At 44.1% G+C, this 21,252-nt stretch overlaps 1 protein-coding gene across 2 annotated transcripts in view; it reads right to left on the reverse strand.

Moving 5' to 3' along the window:
• Positions 1-19,476, reverse strand: part of TMEM154 (transmembrane protein 154) — a 31,118-nt gene extending 11,642 nt beyond the window's left edge. Inside the window, exons 1-2 of one of the 2 annotated variants that reach the window (XM_081926248.1) lie at positions 19,416-19,476; positions 1,072-1,389 (exon numbers count right to left, since the gene is read on the reverse strand). In XM_081926248.1, coding sequence (XP_081782374.1) covers positions 1,072-1,389; positions 19,416-19,461 — 364 coding nt within the window. In that variant the 5' untranslated portion in view covers positions 19,462-19,476. Of the gene's footprint in view, positions 1-1,071; positions 1,390-10,653; positions 10,934-19,415 lie in introns of those variants that run through there. The other variant, XM_081926247.1, reaches the window with a different exon arrangement.
• Positions 19,477-21,252: the final 1,776 nt, after the last annotated feature.

The following is a 21,252-nucleotide window of genomic DNA, read 5'->3' on the forward strand; positions in this document are numbered from 1 at the left end:
TTTGGGGGCTGCGAGGAATCACACAGAATGCCACCCTGGACTGATTTGCGACAAAATATATGTCACCCCACAGGTGAGAGAATATTGTTATCATGCATTATACACACATGCAATTGTATGAGCATAGGATCCAATCTTAACCTTCAACCCAATGTCCAGAAGTTAGAGGCAGGCCAGCTGCTGAAATCCCCATATGTTGGATTTCTGTTTATGCCATTGTGCAGTTTTTGGAGTCACAAGACTCTGTCTACATTCCAGACTGTTGGAAGTCTCACGGGAGACGGATGTTGATATTACTGGTTTCCTGTTTCTTTGTTTCAGTTGTTCACTGACTCTCACAGAGAGCAGATGCATATTCTTTCTGTCCTGAGTAGTTAGAAATAAACTTAGCAATGTAGCACATATTTCAGCTCATACACAGTAAAAAGGTAAAGGGCCCCCTGACCATTAGGTCCAGTCATGACCGACTCTGGGGTTGCGGCGCTCATCTCGCTTTATTGGCCGAGGAAGCCAGCGTTTGTCTACAGACAGCTTCTGGGTCATGTGGCCAGCATGACCAAGCTGCTTCTGGCGAACCAGAGCAGCGCACGGAAACGCCGTTTACCTTCCCGCCGGAGCGGAACCTGTTTATCTACTTGCACTTTGATGTGCTTTCGAACTGCTAGGTTGGCAGGAGCAGGGACCGAACAACAGGAGCTCACCCAATCGCAGGGATTCGAACTTGCCTTCTGATTGGCAAGTCCTGTGGTTTAACCCATAGTGCCACCTCCTAAACTAAGGTTAGACCTAATTCAAGGGTTAAATTCAATTCAGACATTTACCATGTGATAGCCAGTTGTCTCCTCTGCATAGGTGCCAGCTCCCTGGGGCCCTGAGTGCCCGAACACCCACAAAATTCCCCATGAAGGGGCCGGGAACCCACAAATTTCAGTGTCCAGGCCATGCACACTGCATAGCACCCACAGCACTGGGCACCCACGGTCACGGGGCCAAGTTGGCCATCCTGCTCCTCCATATATATATAATCTAATATGGTCCTTCACACATCACCCAAGAAACTTTAATATCTACCTTGCTTGGGTGGTTTCTGTTTCCGACGTCTTACAATGAAGACAACCAGCAAAACAATCAGGACTAGAAGCAGAGCAGCCGGGACTCCGTATATCAAAGCAGGATGTAGGTCTTCCATTTCTGCAGAGACAGTGGTTTCCATTTCCGAATTCTCTGCTTCTGTGGATGTAGCGGCAGTTTGCACACCTTGGTCACTAGTTGTCAAAATCATAACAGATGTAGGTGATCCCAGTGTATTCAGTACAGGTACTTCTGTGGTAACAGGTGATGTCAAGCCATGTCCTGAAAATTCTTCATCTGCGGGTGCTGTTGTAGAGCCTGCCAAATGGGGGAAAACAGGGCTGGATTAACCATTAAGCAAAATAAACACATGCTTAGGGTATCAAGGGAAGGGGTCACCACAGATGTTTTCCATCAGAAAAAGTAGGAGAACTTTCCCCCCAAATATAAATAAAGAGAAAGTATAAAAAATAAACAGTATTTTCTATCTTACTGTAGGTTTTGTTTCATATCAAAAACATAACATTTTATTTCACGGTTTATTATTGTTTATATTTTGAATATATCTATGGGGGCCCCAAAATCTTTTAAGTGCTTAGGGTTTCTAAAGGTCTTAATCTGGACTGGGTGTGTGGGGGACAAGTATATATCACTTTTATTTGGATAACTGGAACTAAAAATAAATTTTAGCAAATGAGCTTTTTTTAAAAAATCCATTCATTTTCTGATGCAGTACTCAAGAAGCATCCTTGACCGCATGGCTGCTCAAAAACTGTTATTGGCAATGGGATCTTAGACTTGGCATTTTCCTTGTGACCCACATCTTCTGACTACATAACAACTCACGACTGTGTCCTTTGGATCTATAATGGTTTCCACAGAGATTTGTTAAACCCAGTGTATTGTAAATCTAGAATCAGGAGTGGAGCACTGAGTTTGCAAATAACTACAAAGCATTTAGGAAAATAAAGTTGGTTTGTTGGGGTTTTTTGTAAGAAAAGTCAGTACATTTATGGTTTGCTTTATGGAAGCTACTATTATACAATGGTACATAGTATTCAATTCACACAAAAAAATATGAACAAATATTTACAGTGTGACACGCTCACAACAAAAAAACACGTTCTTCCAAACAAGGTATACTGAAGATGCAGCACAGAACAGCCCCAAACTTATACAGCTGTTCGGAACAAAAGGGAACAAAAGATTTTTTTGATTTTTTTTTTTTAAATCCTAAATCTCAAAAGCAGAATAAAGTTGAGAGCTGCTGTGCTGAGCTTTAGGCATACAGCTGTATCTGGAAGGCTGGAAAGCGAATGGCTGGGAAAACCTCAGTTAAATAAGTACAATGAAAGACACATTAAAAATGAGAGGTGCGTGAGACAAATCACTATTTGTTTTTCATTTTAAAGTTTCATTTAAGTTTCCATTTGTCAGAACTGCATCTGTTCAGTTGTTGTTTTCAGTTATTGTAATGAAAACCCCACCTGTTTTCTGCTGCTTGTAACTTCTGTGTTTTCTGTCTAAGAGATAAGACATTTGCTTGCATTCTACTTAGGAATCAACAAATCCGCTTGTCAGCTCTCCATGGGCAACTGCCCTCTGGTGATCCGAAAATCCAGCACCACACAAATCCCTGCCCTGCAGATCTCATTTCCATTGCATTTTCCCCAATCAGGTAAGAAATAGCAGGATTCCTTTCCAAACAGCAGGAAAGACTTCCATTCTTCCTTACCCTCTCCATAACCCACACAAATAAGAGCAGACTCTGTTTCTCTCCCAAGTTCTCTGTGAATGCCAGAGGATGCATGGGAGAGGGCTGGTGGTTACCACAAATAATGGCTAGCAAGGGAGCCTAGGCAGCATTTGTAGATCCCTGATTCTATTACCATCACAAACAACAACACCCCTTCTCCATCCTCAGGCACCAGACTAGCCAAATTTCAGACAGATTAGACAAAGGGACCACAGTTTAAAGGAAAGTAAAAATGCACAAACTAATGGAACAAATTTCCCTTAATTTTGTTTTTCATTCAGATATGATGGATTGCTATTTCCCATTCATTTATGTGCACGACGATGAAGAAATCAATTATGCTTATTCATTCATTATCCATTCATTATTAAAAGGAATTAACATCTCTACTGAGGAATGAACATCCCGACTACAAACAGGTGGCTTCTGAATTAGCTGTGGCTACTCCAGAAAGTGGTCTTGGAGTCATGGCAAAGAGCACAGTGAAGTGATCCAAATTTGAGACCTGGTGCCCTTGAGAAAGCGAGTTCTCTTTACTGAATGGAAGGGCAAATCTTTTTTATATGCACACATGCATTGACCAATAAAAAGGCGGTGATAATAGATCATTCTCCCCCCGGTATCAAATTCAGAAGGCATTCCGAAAGCTTGATGTTATGGTTGGTGAGATGTAAATATTTGTTCCTGCCTTTGAGAGCAGCACATACTTCAGACGCTTTATAAATTAATTGCTCCCAAAATAACTTCAGTCTAAGCCATTTCACTCTCCCAGTTGTGCTGCCAGACTCCTAGGGAGGGATGGGGACGAGAGATAAAAATAAGCAACAGTTGGCTATGTAACATACCAATATTGCAGTCAAATATCTCAGAAGTCTGCAATCCACATGCCTATGCTAGTACCTTTCCCCATCTTTATTGGTCAGAGATGTCATTGTGTCAAATGGGGTCACCAAAAAGTATGAAAGGGAAATTTCACTGAAAGTGCACTACAGAGTTTTAGCTGGAGGATTCATCGTAGTAGCATTCAGCAAATCCGCTTATACAGATGCCAGCATGAACTCTCTGCAGCAGAGGTAGACAGTGGTGTGGTGGATTACAACTTGCACCCAGAGCCAATCCTACCACTAGATAGATTGAGACACTGACCTTAGACAGCAGGTGCTGATGGGTAGAGAATACACAGAGCTCTGTGAACCACGGGGCCTGCTCTGTTCCCCCTAAGCTAGGCCACTGCCCTCAAGTATGTAGAAGACTCTGCCTCATCACCAGCGTTGAAGTGAAAGTCAGATGCTAACCTGGTCAGCATTTGAACATGGAATGGGAGGGGTGCCATTGTTTATTTCACTTCGGGTGGCAAAATGTCTTGGGCTGGTCCCGCACCTTTCAGCCTCAGGCATGCTGTAAGTTGCAGGTAGTCCACAGCGTCTGGAGGACTCCAGGTTGACTACCCTTGCCCTTGTGGAAAGCTGAATAGAAATGTAACCAACTGGTTAATGTCTTACAGAATAGCCATAAAAGGTTAAGCCAAGTACTTCCTGGGAAGAAGAGGACAAGCTAGCATGTTGTGTGTGCTTTAAGGTTATGGCAGTCAGGTGAAATGAAAATCGCATTGATTGACTGGTAGTAAACTACCCTTGAGATGACAGATTTCCCTGAGGAGCCAAACCCAACACATTTTGCTGCCTAGGATTGAATAGAAAATGGTATCCCCCCACAAAAAAAAATCCTACAAAGGCCTCTCCCTGAGAGTACAAATACAAGAATAATTAACTAAAAGGGTAACGATTTGCTGCCCTTTCAAGACCCCCATACCCAAAAATCTGCTACCTGAAGAAACCACCTCTCTAAAATCTATGAAGGACTGAATCACAAGAACAGGTAGGTAAGCAAATGCCATTTTCTCTCGTTTAATTACTTTAATTACTTGTAAAACTGTATCCATTCAATCAGCATTTTTGTTCTTAAAAGGAAAGGAAATCACTACAATTGCTGTGGGATGGCCTGCAATATTATGTATGTATGAAAGTAACTTCAAAAGTATTTTGTTGTATCCATGCCAGAACAACTTATTTAAGAAGAGAAAAGCTGTTCTTCCATTTACTCCCATTAAGAGTGTTCCCAACTAAAGGAGAAGTCGTCGCCTCTCCTAATCCTCCTTTTTATTGGCATGTGTCTTAAGAGACATGGCGGAATGTGTCCTCAGAGGAGCGTCCCCCCTTTTCTAAAGTAACACAGGGAACTGAAAATGTGAGCTCGAGATAGGAGGAGCTGTAAAGGAGAAAGGGAAGAGAGCTGGGGTGGGTATTTAGTTTTGATGGATGGGTCTAGCTTCAGGAATTTGGGGGAGTGATGTTTAAGTCAACATGTGGGTCATCATTCTCCTCTGAGTTTTGGATGTGAGAGCAGGGTGTAAGCAGTGGAGTTTGACTACTGCGGTGGCCTGCTTCATTCCCAATCATTATTTTTCCTTTAAAAAACCCACACAATTAAAATCATAACACACTCTCTTTTTTTCTTCACAAAGGACACTTTCATGTAGGGAGAGCAGGTAAGCGGAAGGAAAAACTGTGAGTTTTCCACTTGTTGGTGTTTTATTAACTAAGGTAAAATTTCCAGAGCAAATGTCCATGGAACTATTTGTCTGAACTTTGGCAGGCTTGGCCCACCCGCACCCCCAGGGTACATCCATCCCTCGTGTCTCCAGTTTTCAAACTGTTTGCCCCCCCAAGAAATACCTAATGAAGGAAATGTGATTTCTTTCCAGCCCCACCCCACCCACCCCATATCCAGGATTCAGTTCCCTTCACAGAAGGAAAAGTAGGTCAGTTGCACGTTTGATATAAACATTAAAACGTGTGTGTGTGTGTGAGAGAGAGAGAGAGAGAGACCTGAACAATTAAAAAAAACCTCTTGCTAGAGTACTGCAACCATTGTTGTGAAACAGTTCCCAAGTTAGAGGTTATGCTAAGCATATATGCCCGGAATTAAGGCCAATTTAAGTTAATGAAAGGGGACGCGGGTGGCGCTGTGGGTTAAACCACAGAGCCTAGGACTTGCCGATCAGAAGGTCGGCGGTTCGAATCCCCACAATGGGGTGAGCTCCCATTGCTCGGTCCCTGCTCCTGCCAACCTAGCAGTTCGAAAGCACATCGAAAGTGCAAGTAGATAAATAGGTCTCCGGTGGGAAGGTAAACAGTGTTTCCGTGCGCTGCTCTGGCTCGCCAGAAGCGGCTTAGTCATGCTGGCCACATGACCCGGAAGTTGTACGCTGGCTCCCTCGGCCAATAAAGCGAGATGAGCGCCGCAACCCCAGAGTCAGTCATGACTGGACCTAATGGTCAGGGGTCCCTTTACCTTTTTAAGTTAATGAAACTTTCATACAAGTAAGCATTTGTGAGATTAGGCTACAATTTGGGCTCAGTTAGGAGGATCAGAGACAGAATGTGTAATATATGCATTATCAACCAACTATCTGGCATGTAGGCCCTTGAAGAGAAACAACTAGGACTCAGGAGTCAGTTCCTAGAGAGCTGACTCAAAGTTGTGGCCTGTCTGGAGAAGTTATTACTATTTTCTGCAGGCTCCTAAGCCTCATTAAGGTTATTCTAACTCAGCTTGAAGTGAATGAGGATGGGGAGAGATTTGATTCAGTTTGGATTTTAAGGTTCAGCTTACAAAATTCTCACTCTCTGAAACAAGATGTGAACAGAAACACAGCCATCCGATAACATTAACACTTTCTTTGAACATTGCAATGCAGTTCTCCAGCCAAGCAATGTGTACATAAATGCATGTATCAGGGTAAAGTGTGCATATAAATGCACATATTAGTGTAAATAACAGGAATTTGGTCTGATCCAGTGAGGAGGGTTCTTCTGACATTCTTATGAGTGTCAACGGATTCAAACACCTGAGGAGTCTTGTGTTTTCAATTCAGTCTTTAATCATAATCAGGTATTTGGAGATGATCCAAACAATGGTATTATTTTAATAATCGTTGGAAATTTGATACGGAGACAGGCAAGCAATGCTGCCAAAACCAGGAACGTTTTCTGAGCCTGTCGTCACCAACCAGCTTGTGGGTGAGTTTTATCCAGCACTTGGCTATTTCACAATGAGAAATCTGCTTTCATTTCTCGAAAGCCATTTCTATCTAAAATGCTCATATATTTTGTCCAGAGGCCTAAGCTAGCATTTGATTTATACTTCAAGTTAATATGCTTTAAAATATTTGGGTTTCTCTTCCTTGAAACTTGTCTGAGCAAGAAGCCGCTTCAGACTTTCATTCTTCTTCGGAAGTTGCCTTTCGCAAGAACTTCCTTAGAGATTTTTTAAAAGTTCAGAATCTTAGAGTCTCAAGCTGTTGCAAGAAATGGCGGCAGTCAAAACATTAATACACCCAAAGTTCTTAACAGATGATGTCTCTCTTATGGACTGCTCTGCCCTGTGGGTCTTCTATGACACGTGGATGTGTCCACCTCTGAGTCATTTGATGGTTTACAGATAGGTGACCTGCACATCTGTAAGGTAAGGGGAGACAAATGGTGGTCTCACCCAGGCCAAAAGGGTACTCCACCCATGTCATTAACCATGGCTTACCACACACAAGCAAACTGCCCCCACTTTGCTTCTCCTTGATCTTTCCCATTTTTACTGTGAGCAGACAAAGCATGATCCCTGGCTTAGCATTGCATTCTAACTAGTGATTGTGGCTTGTTTTGCTCCATTAACCACAATCGGTTAAGCCACGAACAAACCTTGCCTGAGGTTGTGGTATGTTGGGAATGAAACAAACCATGATCCCTGGTTCAGATATAACACGAAACTAGGGATTGTGATTTGTTTCCTCCCAGCGATTATTCATTCATTCATTCATTCATTCATACATACATACATACATACGTAAGGGACGTGGGTGGCTCTGTGGGTTAAACCACAGAGCCTTGGGCTTGCCGATCAGAAGGTCGGCAGTTTGAATCCCCACAACAGGGTGAGCTCCTGTTGCTCGGTTCCTGCTCTTGCCAACCTAGCAGTTCGAAAGCACGTCAAAGTGCAAGTAGATAAATAGGTACCGCTAAGGTGGGAAGGTAAACGGTGTTTCCGTGCGCTGCTCTGGTTCACCAGAAGCAGCTTATTCATGCTGGCCACATGACCTGGAAGATGTACGCTGGCTTCCTCGGCCAATAAAGCGAGATGAGCACCGCAACCCCAGAGTCGTCCACAACTGGACCTAATGGTCAGGGGTCCCTTTACCTTTACATAGATACATACGTACGTACGTATGAACGTACATTCATACATACATACATACCTTGCCCATCTGGCTTGGTTTCCCCAGCCACTCTGGGTACCTCCCAATAGAATATTAAAAGCACGATAAAACATCAAACATTAAAAACCTCCCTAAACAGGGCTGCCTTCAGATGTCTTCTAAAAGTCAAGTAGTTGTTTATTTCCTTGACATCTGATGGGAGGGGGTTCCACAGGGCAGGCACCACCACCGAGAAGGCCCTCTGCCTGGTTCCCTGTAACCTCACTTCTCGCAGTGAGGGAACTGCCAGAAGGCCCTCGGCGCTGGACCTCAGGCTGAACAACGGGGGTGGAGACGCTCCTTGATTATTGGTTGATTATTTAATTTTTATACTGCTTAAAATATTAAATATATATTGAAGTGGTGTACAGGAAACAACAGACAACTTAAACAAAGTATTACAAAACACACAGCTACAGATAAAAAATTATATTAATACAAACTTACTAATATATAGAAATCAATATCAATTCCTTTGCGTTCTGACACACCCTCTTTCTCAGCCTCTGTGTTCTGTTCCAGCCTCCAAAAAACCCAGCTGACTCACAGAAGTCTCACAGTGAGAAGAGTTCCTAGAAACAGTGAACATCACCCTAGCCCATGGGTAAGCAAACTAAGGCCCAGGGACCGGATCCGGCCCAATCGCCTTCTAAATCTGGCCTGCAGACGGTCTGAGAATCAGCGTGTTTTTACATGAGTAGAATGTGTCCTTTTATTTAAAATGCATCTCTGGGCTATTTGTGGGGCATAGAAATTCGTTCATATTTTTTCCCCAAAATATAGTCCGGCCCCCCCACAAGGTCTGAGGGACAGTGGACTGGCCTCCTGCTGAAAAAGTTTGCTGTCCCCCACCCTAGCATCTCACTCTAGCCTTGCTTTTTTAGGCTCAAGGTGCATGGCACTTCCTCAGGCTGCTCACAGCTGTTTCCCTTTCAGCTGTGCACTCTGCACCCTGTTCCAGGTGCAGCAGAATTGTTGAATTTCCAAGGGGGGGCGAAAAGATGGAGAAAAGGCCCCTCTCCACTCACAGCTCTTTCTTCACCCTCTTCTCCTCCTCCCCCTGTGCAAGCAGGGAGCAGCAATGAGGACCAATGCAGGCACATTTTCCTTGTGCAGAATAAGTCATCGTTTATAGCTTACCATAGCTGGTGGGCAGCCGAACTGCCATTCTCCTGTGGCAACAATTTTCTTCAATCTCTGTGGAGCTTGCAGACTTTTTTCTTCTCTACCAACCTCAGCTTTTATTAAAAATTTGCCTGTGACTAAATTCTTCCTGTCTGAAACCTAGCTTTACCTGTCTAGGGTTTTACCAAGATTTAGATTATATGAATAATAGAATCCCACAATAACTCACTAAGTCACTCTTCATATTTTATCCCACCATCTTCAGGTCAGGTACAGTTGCAGTTCAGACACAAGGGAGGAAGCCCACAGAAGGAGGAATGAACACTTTTCATATTATTATAAAGTACAAGCAGGAACAAACTCACTGAGTAATTTAAAGCAATGAAAGAAAAACAAGGCAAATACAGGAACTCTCAGGCTTGTGGTAACCCAAACCTTTGTGGAAAAACTTTTTCACTTTCTTGACAACAAGTTATGAATATCAGCAAATGGGACTTCTGCTTTTGAGGTAAATTTGCTGGGTTTAAGTGCAGCATGCTTAGACAACCCTTTTACGGTTAAAATAAAAAACAAAGAACTTCCACCCTCTCTGTCTCTCTTGCACAAAATGTGCATGTTTTGACACATTAAATAGTAGTCAACCATTTATTAGAGCATACCCATTGAAATGAATGAAGATGACCAAGTTAGGTCCATTAATTTGAATGTCAACTCTGACTGAAACTAAATCACCAATAGTCTCAAATATATGAAGATAAAACTAGGACAACGATTCCACCCCCAATTGTTTTTACATGGGAAGAAGAACACCCCAAAACACTTTTTTGCTGTGCCGCCCTACAAAAACAAATTGTCTGGGGCTGATATTATCTTAAACAGCACCACATGCTCAATATTTATAGGAGCTTACTACCCAGTAATCTGATACATTCAGCTATCGCGATAACAATGAGAGTGTGGATTTATTTGCCCATAAAATACCAATATCACAAGGCAGTCCTTGTCTGTCTTCTTAGAGAAAAGAGCCACTGAGTCTAGTGGTGCTCATGCCAAGTGTGCACAGGACTGCAGTCTTAGAAGCACAGGACATTAAAAAAAATACACAGAAAAACTCATACGACAGAACCAGCAATGATTCAGAAACAAAGGCTTCACACACATCTCAACACACCTCAGATCTGTAGCTCAAGCCGGATCCATGGAAAGAAAAGACAGCAAACTGTTGGGAAGAAGAGCTACAAGGCAGAGTGCAAGTTTGTACAGACAGCCTTTGCAGGGGCCAGATTTTCTGGGTGTGACACTTCAAAACAGTTCCATAGCCTCAAGCATAAAACGTGCCTCTATCGTTAGTTCTCCTTAACAATGCAGAGAGCATGTTACTGCCACTTACCACAGCAAGCAGGTCTTTCGCTGAGCAACAGAAATAAAGGCAACATAAAGTTGTGTTTCTGCATGTTGGCGTCTCTGTGATCAGGTACGAAGTTTGTTTCATTCTCCCTTAGCTGTACAGAACATGTACATTTCCTGTTTCCTGCCTCTGTGGTTGGATGTGTAAGATGCCTTAAGGAGATGCACTATGTCTGATTGCTCGTAGGAAGTGATGCAATTTAGTTTGGGCCTGTCAAATGAGCAACGATTGCTGATTCAGCTAAAGAAACCACCAGGAAAAATCCACGTGTGAGAATCTCGCAATCCTCTCTTGTTTTCAAGATCTGACAGTCTCTTTCCCACCCAGACAAGAATGCCTCAAATATATCTAGTTCGGTGATGAAGTACATGCCTTGCATGCAAAAAAGGTTGGATCCTTATCATCTCTAGGTAGGGTTGGGAAATATCCCTGTCTCAAATCCTCAGTTGCCACTGCTAGTCACTGTGAGTTTGATAGAGCAACAGTCTGACTTGCTTTAAGGTGGCTTCTTATATTGCTTTTAAAAAAGAAAGCCACGGTGCTTCTCAAACTATCTGATGTGGTGGACCAGCAATTCTTCACACACACAGTGTGCCTGGGACTGGTACTCAGGGCCAGCCCACCCCTGAGGGGGGTGAAGCACCTGCCTGTCTATACCACTACTTCTTCACCAGTGAGCTCTCACTGGAATCTCACGATATCTTGCCAGAACTCACCATTGTTGCTGCTTCATGGGCGCTGACCCCAGACCCAGATAAGGGAAGCTTTGGCAGTTGGGCTCCGCCTTCCCGTTTCACCTCAAGCAGTGAAATGGGACAGGCTGCTCCTGACAGGACTATATTTGGTCCCTGTACCAGTTGACCACTAAAATGGGACTTAAAAAAAATATGCAAAAAGCTTTACATGCTAGCCCAGTCTCCGAGCGGGGTGAGATTCCAGAGGTTCCAGGCACTTACCCAGGATTTGTGTTACCTTTGGAAATGAGGCACAGCTTTATGTCTTTATGATATATGGCTTACTTACACATCAATACCACCTGAGCCTACTGTGGAGGGGTTCCCAGCATTACACTCCAAGAGGGTCTCTTGCTTCTCCCATAGGCACAGTGATGTTGGATCCAGCAGAGAAATCAACCTGCTAACTACCTCTCCGGGATGCGGGTGGCGCTGTGGGCTAAACCACAGAGCCTAGGACTTGCCGATCAGAAGGTCGGCGGTTTGAATCCCCGCGACGGGGTGAGCTCCCATTGCTCGGTCCCAGCTCCTGCCAACCTAACAGTTCGAAAGCACGTCAAAGTGCAAGTAGATAAATAGGTACAACTCTGGCGGGAAGGTAAATGGCGTTTCGGTGCGCTGCTCTGGTTCGCCAGAAGCGGCTCAGTCATGCTGGTCACATGACCCGGAAGCTGTATGCCGGCTCCCACGGCCAATAAAGCGAGATGAGCGCTGCAACCGCAGAGTCGGCCACGACTGCACCTAACCGTCAGGGGTCCCTTTACCTTTACCTAACTACCTCTCTACAGGAAGGAGGGGCTCACACCCCTGCGCTATTAGTTGCCCATCTCCCTGCCCCTGTTCGGTTAATGATTTGGCCGTCATCAGGCTTTGTTCCCCTAATGCAGGGGTAGGCAACCTAAGGCCCATGGGCCACAAGCAGCCCATGGGGATTGTTTAACCGGCCCATGAGCCGCCCCTGAACCGAGCGCAGCACGGTGCGGGGACTTGCTTCCGCGGTGTCGGAAATTGCATCCGCGCAGGCGCAGACACCAGCAATCATGGGTGCATGTGCTCACGTGCGCGTGCAATCCAGCCCACAGAGGGATCTCTACTGGAGTGAACCAGCCCAGATGAGGTAAACCTTGCCGACCTCTGCCCTAACAACCCTCACTCAGCAAGTCATCATCAGGTTGGCCTGGCTAGTACAGTGGTACCTCAGGTTACATACGCTTCAGGTTACAGACTCCACTAACCCAGAAATAGTACCTCAGGTTAAGAACTTTGCTTCAGGATGAGAACAGAAATCATGATCCGGCGGCACAGCGGCAGTGGGAGGCCCCATTAGCTAAAGTGGTGCTTCAGGTTAAGAACAGTTTCAGGTTAAGTACGGACCTCCGGAACGAATTAAGTACATAACCCGAGGTACCACTATATCTCTAACATAAGCTGTTGGGCACAGTTTAATTCCCCCAAACCTTGATTAGTTCTCAATTTTATTGGACTCAGAAACTTAGAGTGTCTCACACCCCACAAACTCATAACACTATTTTTGTAGACATATACAAAGTTCCAGAAGGGTTGAAAGCTCATACACTGTTTTGTCCCAAAGCAGCACAGAAAACCCGTGACGCATGTGAATTATGTTTCATAAGCTCAGTGGCAGAGATTACAAGCTCCACTTTCTAAAATTCCCAGGTTCAAGCCCACATCTCTCCAGGAAGCATTGAGAAAGACCCATGTCTGAAACCTTGAAGAACCTCTGTCAGACTGAGCAATATTTCTATGATAGGTTTGCCATATTTCAAAAATTTCAAAGTTGTTGAGCTTTTTTTAAAAAAAGGAATTTTGGGACACTGCTTCAGACTGCAATATTCTGGTTATGTCCAGCAAATTCCAGACGTATCAGACCCCTAGCTATGAGTCTATGATTCTACAAGTTCTGTCTCGATATGAGGCATCTACCTACGATCCTCTCCGTTTTCACATCAGAAATAGAAAAAACAGACCCACATCCTTGCATACAGATAGGTAGTACTGTTTGTGCACAATCCTCAGGAGTGTTCCAACACAAAAGTGCACAGTGTTTTGAACATTTTGTACAATGTCAAAAGGCAGAGCCGTTTTTAACATATCCCATGTGCTTGTCAGACTCATCCTCATTCAGCAAAAATAGGTGATGAGAAACTATTCTTTGTGGCAGTATCGTCTCCAGGGGAGTACTTGTGGGCAATTGCGTGATGATCCATATCGATTTAACAAGCTGTGCCAGCCTTAGACATTTTCACACCCTTCTCTTTTATTTTTTTAATGACACAGAGGGGGAGGGAGGAAAAGAGGGCGGGAAATTGTGCTGCCTAGAAAGCGGCTGCGCACCAAGACTGATGCAGCTCCCTTCATGTAAGGCCCGCCCTGTTAGTTAGGAAATGCAGAGGGGAAAACTGCTAGGATCACTAGGCACCTCTTGGCACCAGTGGCGTAGCGTGGGGGGTGCAGGGGGGGGCTGGCCGCACCGGGAGCAACATCTGGGGGTTAGGGGGCGCAAATTATTTGCCTTGCCCCGGGTGCTGACAACCCACGCTATGCCACTGCTTGGCACATCAAATGGCTTCTTCAGAAAGAGACTGCAAACCATGAAGATGCTGGTTTTTACAATGGATAATTACCAGTAGTTGAAAATGTTGCGGTGGATAACGGATTATCTCTATAACTTCCTTTTTATTGCATTGACATACAATTCATACCCACAGAAAAGAGCAGGATGAAATTTTAAAAAATGCTCATCCTGTTATCAGTGTTCGGAGTATTTTAGATGGTAACCCACACTACTGGAAGTTAGTTCCCTCCCCTACCGGCCCCAAACCAATTCACACAGCCATTTTTTAAAGCATTTTTCAGGTTGTAAATAATTAACAGTTTTCCCCCCCACCCTGGATGTTTTGCTTGTGCATATTGGGGGAGAATGGAGTTGAGAGATTTGGATTCACACACACACACTGGTGCACACACACACAGGTGAACAGACACATTCAAAACTGAGATTACAGATTATAGAAGAGTTTGGATTTGATATTCCGCTTCATCACTACCCTAAGGAGTCTCAAAGTAGCCAACAATCTCCTTTCCCTTCCTCCCCCACAACAAACACTCTGTGGGGTGAGTGAGGCTGAGAAACTTCAGAGAAGTCTGACTAGCCCAAGGTCACCCAGCAGCTGTATGTGGAGGAGCGGGGAATCGAACCCGGTTCACCAGATTACGAGTCCACCGCTCTTAACCACTACACCACACTGGCTATAGTCTTCATTCCTTCATTCACTTACAATCCATCTTTCCTCCAATGACTCAAAGCGGCCTGCATGGTTCTCTCCCTTCCACCCTGTTATTCTCACAGCAGCTCTGTAAAATAGATAAGACTGAATGGCTGATACAGAGCCAATGCTGAGCTTCATGGCTGAATGGAGATTTGAACCCAGGCCTCCTTAGTCCTACTACAATGTTGCATTGTGTGAGTTTGTGGTGCTGCAGTATTATTATTATTATTATTGAAAAAGAAAATACACCCTAACTGCTCACTGTGAAATCACGGCTGCTATGTAGAATTTATTTATCCAGTTCACAGTTACAAGGAAGCAAGTAATGTTAGGAGCCATTCATACAATGCATTTACACTCACAGTCACACATGAAAACTAATCTCAAGAGCTGTTTATGTCGTTTTGCCCTCCAACAGTGCCAGACAGATCCTCGGTTATCAGAGCATGAAGCACAAATGCACAGTGTACACATCAGACACACCCTCGGTCTGAATCAGAATTTTCTGGCTGACAAAGGGTGAGCAAGTACGTGCATTCTGGGAGCCTTGTTCTGTGATTGGTAGGAGCCCAGGAGGTGGCTAATATGTCTTGGCTCAGCCTGCTGCAGCAATTAATCTTTCTTAAAAACATGGCTGCTTTTATAGGTCATCAGTTACAGTTTCTCAGCTATTATCTCTGAGAAATAGGTCAATGATTCATTTACTGGCCAGCTTGTTAATGGGTTTACAATGCTAGTATTAATCTGCTGGCTAGCGATGGAGCCAGTTGTTGGTTTGTTTATTAGTGGCTGTGTGTTTTGGAGTGCTCTACTTAACAGTTATCAAAGCACAAAAACAAGGAGCCAAGCTGGATGGAAATGTAGGAGGCGGAACTGAAAGTACTAAAGAAGGGATCAAGGTTTGCTGCCAAAGTCACCTAACAAACCAATCTTCCCAGACCGTAGCCAGTTTAAGCCGATAACCTCACACTTTCTCCAGGATACGAATAACGAAGAAAGTAGGAATTTGGCCGGAGGTTAACCTCAGCCTGGCTTCACCGGATCTACTTTCCAGCACTTGTTATGGGGATCAACTCTGGAAAATATTATGATTATGATTAGATTTCTTACCTACCCTTCACCATGAGGTCCTAGGGTGGGCCACAACCATTTAAAAATATGATATAAAATCAGTTGAAGCCAAGTGTAGTCAAAGGAATAGGGTGGGACCTAAATATATATCCATATATGTATTGACAGGTATCAAAGTTCAGGATAAAGAGCCTTCAATAAAGGACAAAAACTACATAGTATTTATAATGGATGTAAAGAAATACTATATTAATAATATTTATTTGTTTGATTATTTATTTCTCTGGTTTCTAAACTGCCCTCCATCCAGTATAGATCCCAGGGCAGATCACAAAAACTTTGTAAAAGCGACACCCACATACCAATTACTAGGGGGTTTTCTATGGCTACCGTACATTACTCATCAACTCCCCCTTTTGCCCCACCAACCCCTTAGCAGGGGAACTTTAGTTCTTACCGCATGAGCCAGCTTTGCCAGGTGGGTGGGGCAATGCACCTGCCACTCACATGACATTGTTATCCCACCGCATGGTTGGTGGGTGGGTTGTCCCGCCCACCTGTCAAAATCCATTGCGGGGTTCCCTGGCACCCACCATGAGAAGCTGGAGAAAAGCCTGCATTTTCCCTTCTGCATTTCTCGCTTCCTGCAGTGCCAGCGGTGGCAGCAGCAACAGCCTTCATTCCCCACACTCCCTCTTTCAACCTACAACATCAGAGGTTGAAGGGGGTGGTGAGAATGCAAGAAAGGGCTTTGCAATCTCCCGAAGCGCTTCTCCTTTGCACATCTGACGTTGGAGGTGGAGAAGTGTGGGAGGCTCACAAAGGACTTTCCACCTCTGATGTCAGGTAGGAGGCCAGAGGCAGCGGCCAGCCAGCATTGTGATCTTCCTCTGCCACAGGCATTTCATCTAACTCTTGATTCTACTCAGTGATGGCAGCAATGGATTATGAGGCTGGGTGGCCACTGCTTTTGGCCATATTTCCACGCTTCTAACTGGCAGCGGGGGCAGAAACAGCAGCTCCCAAAGCTCACTGGGGAGGAGGTGTCCAGTAGCAGGGCTGGCAGCAGCCTGGGGTTCTATATCCCAGGAACAGAGGCCCCAGGGTTGGCAGGTGAAGGAGCTTTCATAGCAAGGCTGCTGCTGCAGCCTGTTCTGTCTGCCTTCCTATGGCTTGCCTAGGCTGCCCATCTACCACCTCTCATCTTGCTGCAGTTTACAGTGCCACCTGTCTGCGGCCCAGTGAAATACAGTATGATGCCATTCTTCCATTTTTCTTATATGGTAATAGAGCTGGGTTTTGAGGCTGGAGTTGTCCAGAATCCTGGGGAAATTAAACCTAATGTTTTATTATTACAGTGGTACCTCGGGTTAAGAACTTAATTTGTTCTGGAGGTCCATTCTTAACCTGAAACTGTTCTTAACCTGAGACACCATTTTAGCTAATGGGGCCTCCCGCTGCCACCGCGCCGCCAGAGCACGATTTCTGTTCTCATCCTGAAGCAAAGTTCTTAACCCAAGGTACTATTTCTGGGTTAGCAGAGTCTGTAACCTGAAGCTTCTGTAACCTGAAGTGTCTGTAACCCAAGGTACCACTGTACTATTCTTAATCTGTGCTGAGAACTGCTCAGAATGCAATCAGTAGAAGAATGTGGTAGAAATCCTGATCATAGAAGAGAGCCAGTGTGGTTTTGTGGCTAGATGCAGTCTGGGGAGACCTAATCACAATCTTTCAGCCTATGACATATGCTACTGAGCACGCAGACGGCTGAAGGTACAAGTTCTAGCAAGACTGGGACCAGAGTCAGGGTGGAGCACTGAAGCAGATTAACTGGAGGTTCACTCCAGAGTCATTTGCTGACTAGGAGAGGCTGAGCTGAAAGGGTCTGGAATGAGGAAGGTCGGCCAGCAAAGGCAAGGGCAGGCAGGCAGGCAGGTAGTCAGTCACAAGGACAAGGAAGAGCTAGAGCTCAGTTCCAGGTTCAGTCTCTGGCATCTCTAGATAGAGCTGGGTCACTGTCTGTCAGTGTAGTAGATAATAAAATAGATGGACCAATGATCTGACTCCGTAGAAGGCAGCATCATTATTGTTTTGTTGGAAGCCGCCCTGAGTGGCTGGGGGGACCCAGCCAGATGGGCGGGGTATAAATAATAAATTGTTGTTGTTGTTGCATGCAATAAGAGACCCCAGTGATTCCAGAGCTGATTCAAGCAATAAGAGACCCCAGTGATTCCAGAGCTGACCAAGGGTTTGGTTTCCTTGGAAATGAAGGTCAATGGAGACTGTGGCATCTTTCAGATTTATGCTTTTATTTACACAAATATACAGCCTGAGCATAGGGTGGAGGGGCTCACAGCACTAACACTCCAGCAGATCTTGCTTCCTGATTTGGCTTCTCGTAGTCAGCCCCAAGTCACAGCTCTTCGGTCCACCTGTCTCTGTGTCTCCAGCTTCCAGCATCTGCCAAATTCACACACACAGAACCTCCTCTGGCCTTTTTTTGTTCCCCATCCTAGGATGATGATGTGGCACCCAGCAGGTGAGGTGGGAAAAGGTTTGCCCATTTGTTGCTATGTCAGCCTCTTATGACATGTACAGTAAATGCCAGAACTTTATTGGCCATTCCCTTAACAACAGAACTGGCTTGGTTGGTTTCCTCTCATAAATTCTAACCTTACATACATAGGATCACAGGTTTGGAAGGAACCCACAGGTATCTTCCAGACTGACACCCCCCAAAAACCCATAGCAATATGTTCCTACAGATAGGAAAAATTGGTAGACTGGAAGCCAAAAGCCTGTATAATGAGGTGAGCTCAGAATAGACAAGTTAAATGCCATGGAAATGCAATACCATTCAGTTGTCTAGAATCAGTTTGCAAAACTTTGCTTTACATAGTCCTTACTGGGCAAAAGCCCAACCTCTGATAGCAATGGTAGATAAATTCACAAGGTTCACGTTACCAAATACCCAACTTCCAAACCAATAAGCAAACCAAAACACAGCTATCCATTGAATTTTGCACCACTCCAACTTTTGTGACGCAGTTCTCCAACCCCAAAGCCTGCACAACAAATGCCTGCTTTAGTGAACACCATGTACAAAACTATAATAGTGGAAATGGCTTGCAAAAATCCTTACAGTATATTAAGGGAATTCATGTGCACACAAAAAAGCATATATTACTGAAAACAATGCACAAACGCATATGAGTTTTTCTGCAGTCCTTTTTAAAGATAAATTTGCAAACTGATGCACAAATATACATGCCTGTGACACCTAAAACTGAAACACAGAGGAAACATCCCAAAGAAACTGCCTACCAAAGTTGTTGGCAAGTCCCCTCCTATCTCCTTTACATTACAGTTAGCTATAATTGTCAAGCTCAAAGATCTCACTGAGGCAAGCAAAGAATCTGGCATAAAATGTATTCCTTTAAAGGCAATTGCTGATTTTGTCACAAGGGGAGTCTGCAGTTCCTCCATGTGATAGGCAAAGCAGTCTTCACATGCCCCAAATACTCTGTTATAATATTTTTTCCTGCTACTATGGACTCACTGGGCTAGTTAATATTGTGGTGCCTTGCTGCAAAATAGTCTAATAGGCATCAGTGTTCATAGATGTGTACATTATACGAAGTTGACTTGCCGTTCAGTGTGTCGCTTGCTTCACTGCTTTTGCCATCTGAAGCCATCTGTTTGCAGATATATTTTAGTTCCTGCTTTCTACTTGCTGCTAGGTTTCCTGACTCTGACCTTAGCACCACCCACTCATGCACAGGATTATGATCTCTCTCTCTTCATCTGCAAAGTGTCAGAGGGGGGTTTGCGGAACTGGGACCTAGCAGCACAATAGTTCCCCTTTCTTCTTCCACTCTGCAGCCTCCAAGTAGCTCACCGCAAGGATCACAGACTTCGATTCCAGACTAACTGCTGGTGATCCTGCCACAGACACTCTGCCAGGCAAATCTGGTTTGAGGCTCCACCCTGGCAGTTAAATGTAACCCACATGCCCAAGTGCTTGGAAGAGGTAAGCAACTGCACATTAGCGTAATTGTTGTCTCCCAGGCTGTACCACGCCTAGGGAGAGAGCCTCTTCGCCTAACCAAACAGCATGATTCACAGCACGACTCCAAAAGAGAAGCCACTTGCCTTTGCAACCGCCCTACCCTGCTTCTCAGCCTGCAAGATAAACCTTCCTAACATTCAGGTGGTGCTGCTCACCAAAAAGCATCAGGGCAACAAGGGTGGAATCTAAGCACATATTAAAAACACTATGAAATGCTTTTTTAAAAAAAAGGTTTTGAAAAATACATTGAATTTGGCATAGCTCACTGTTGCCATCTAGTGCCACTTTACAACACATTTAAAACATTTTCTTTGCAGCACCATAGCTGAGTCTAAGACCTTATAATGTGCAAATGAGTAAAATTCAATCATATCAGGTAATATCCATATTTTCTGAGAATGCAGGCTAATAATAACAACTTTTGAATATGTATTGTATTAGTAATAACTGAATACGATAAAAAATACTTCTTGCTCACTATTATTGACTTCTAATACTACTGATTTTGTTGCCTGCCCTTCACCATCAGGTCCAAGAGTGGGTTACAACAATTTAAAATTCAGAATACAGTGGTACCTCGGGTTACAGACGCTTCAGGTTACATACACTTCAGGTTACAGACTCCGCTAACCCAGAAATAGTACCTCCGGTTAAGAACTTTGCTTCAGGATGAGAACAGAAATCGTGCTCCAGCGAGGCCCCATTAGCTAAAGTGATGCTTCAGGTTAAGAACAGTTTCAGGTTAAGAACGGACCTCTGGAACGAATTAAGTTCTTAACCCGAGGTACCACTGTAAGCAGATAAAGCATATTACATTCATAATAAAGAAAGGGTTCTGAAAATGCACATCTGAAATGATAAGGTCAAGGTAAAGAGGTGCATCTCCAGCATTTGATGAAAGCTATATAGCAAAGGTGGCAGGGAGGGAGGCAATATTACAAACAGCAGAAGAACACCTAGTACTGGAGATAATAGCTTCATTGATGCACAGGAAACTAAAGTGATGCTCCAGAAACCTGCTAAAGGGTAGGAAACTACAAGAATGAAGCAGCTGGAGGAAATGACTTGTGATTTCAATTGTCTCTATACTAATGCATAGAGTATGAGGAAACAAGCAAGATGAATTGAGGCTCTTAATAATGCTTTAGTTGAGATTCCTGCATTGTAGGGGGTTGGACCAGGGTTCCTTCCAACTCCACAATTTTGTGATTCTGTATACTTGATTCAGATGCAGCTCTGCAGGGAGGGAATTCCACAACTTAGGGAGACTTAAGGCAGAGAATGCCCTTTATATAATTATAAATTCATCTATAATATAGATGAATTTTTGAAAACTTACTTTTGCTATGCATATCTATCTATCTATCTATCTATCTATCTATCATCTATCTATCTATCATCTATCTCTATCTATCTA

The sequence above is a fragment of the Podarcis melisellensis genome (genome assembly GCF_964234715.1).
Source record: "Podarcis melisellensis genome assembly, chromosome: 9".
NCBI lineage: Eukaryota > Metazoa > Chordata > Lepidosauria > Squamata > Lacertidae > Podarcis > Podarcis melisellensis.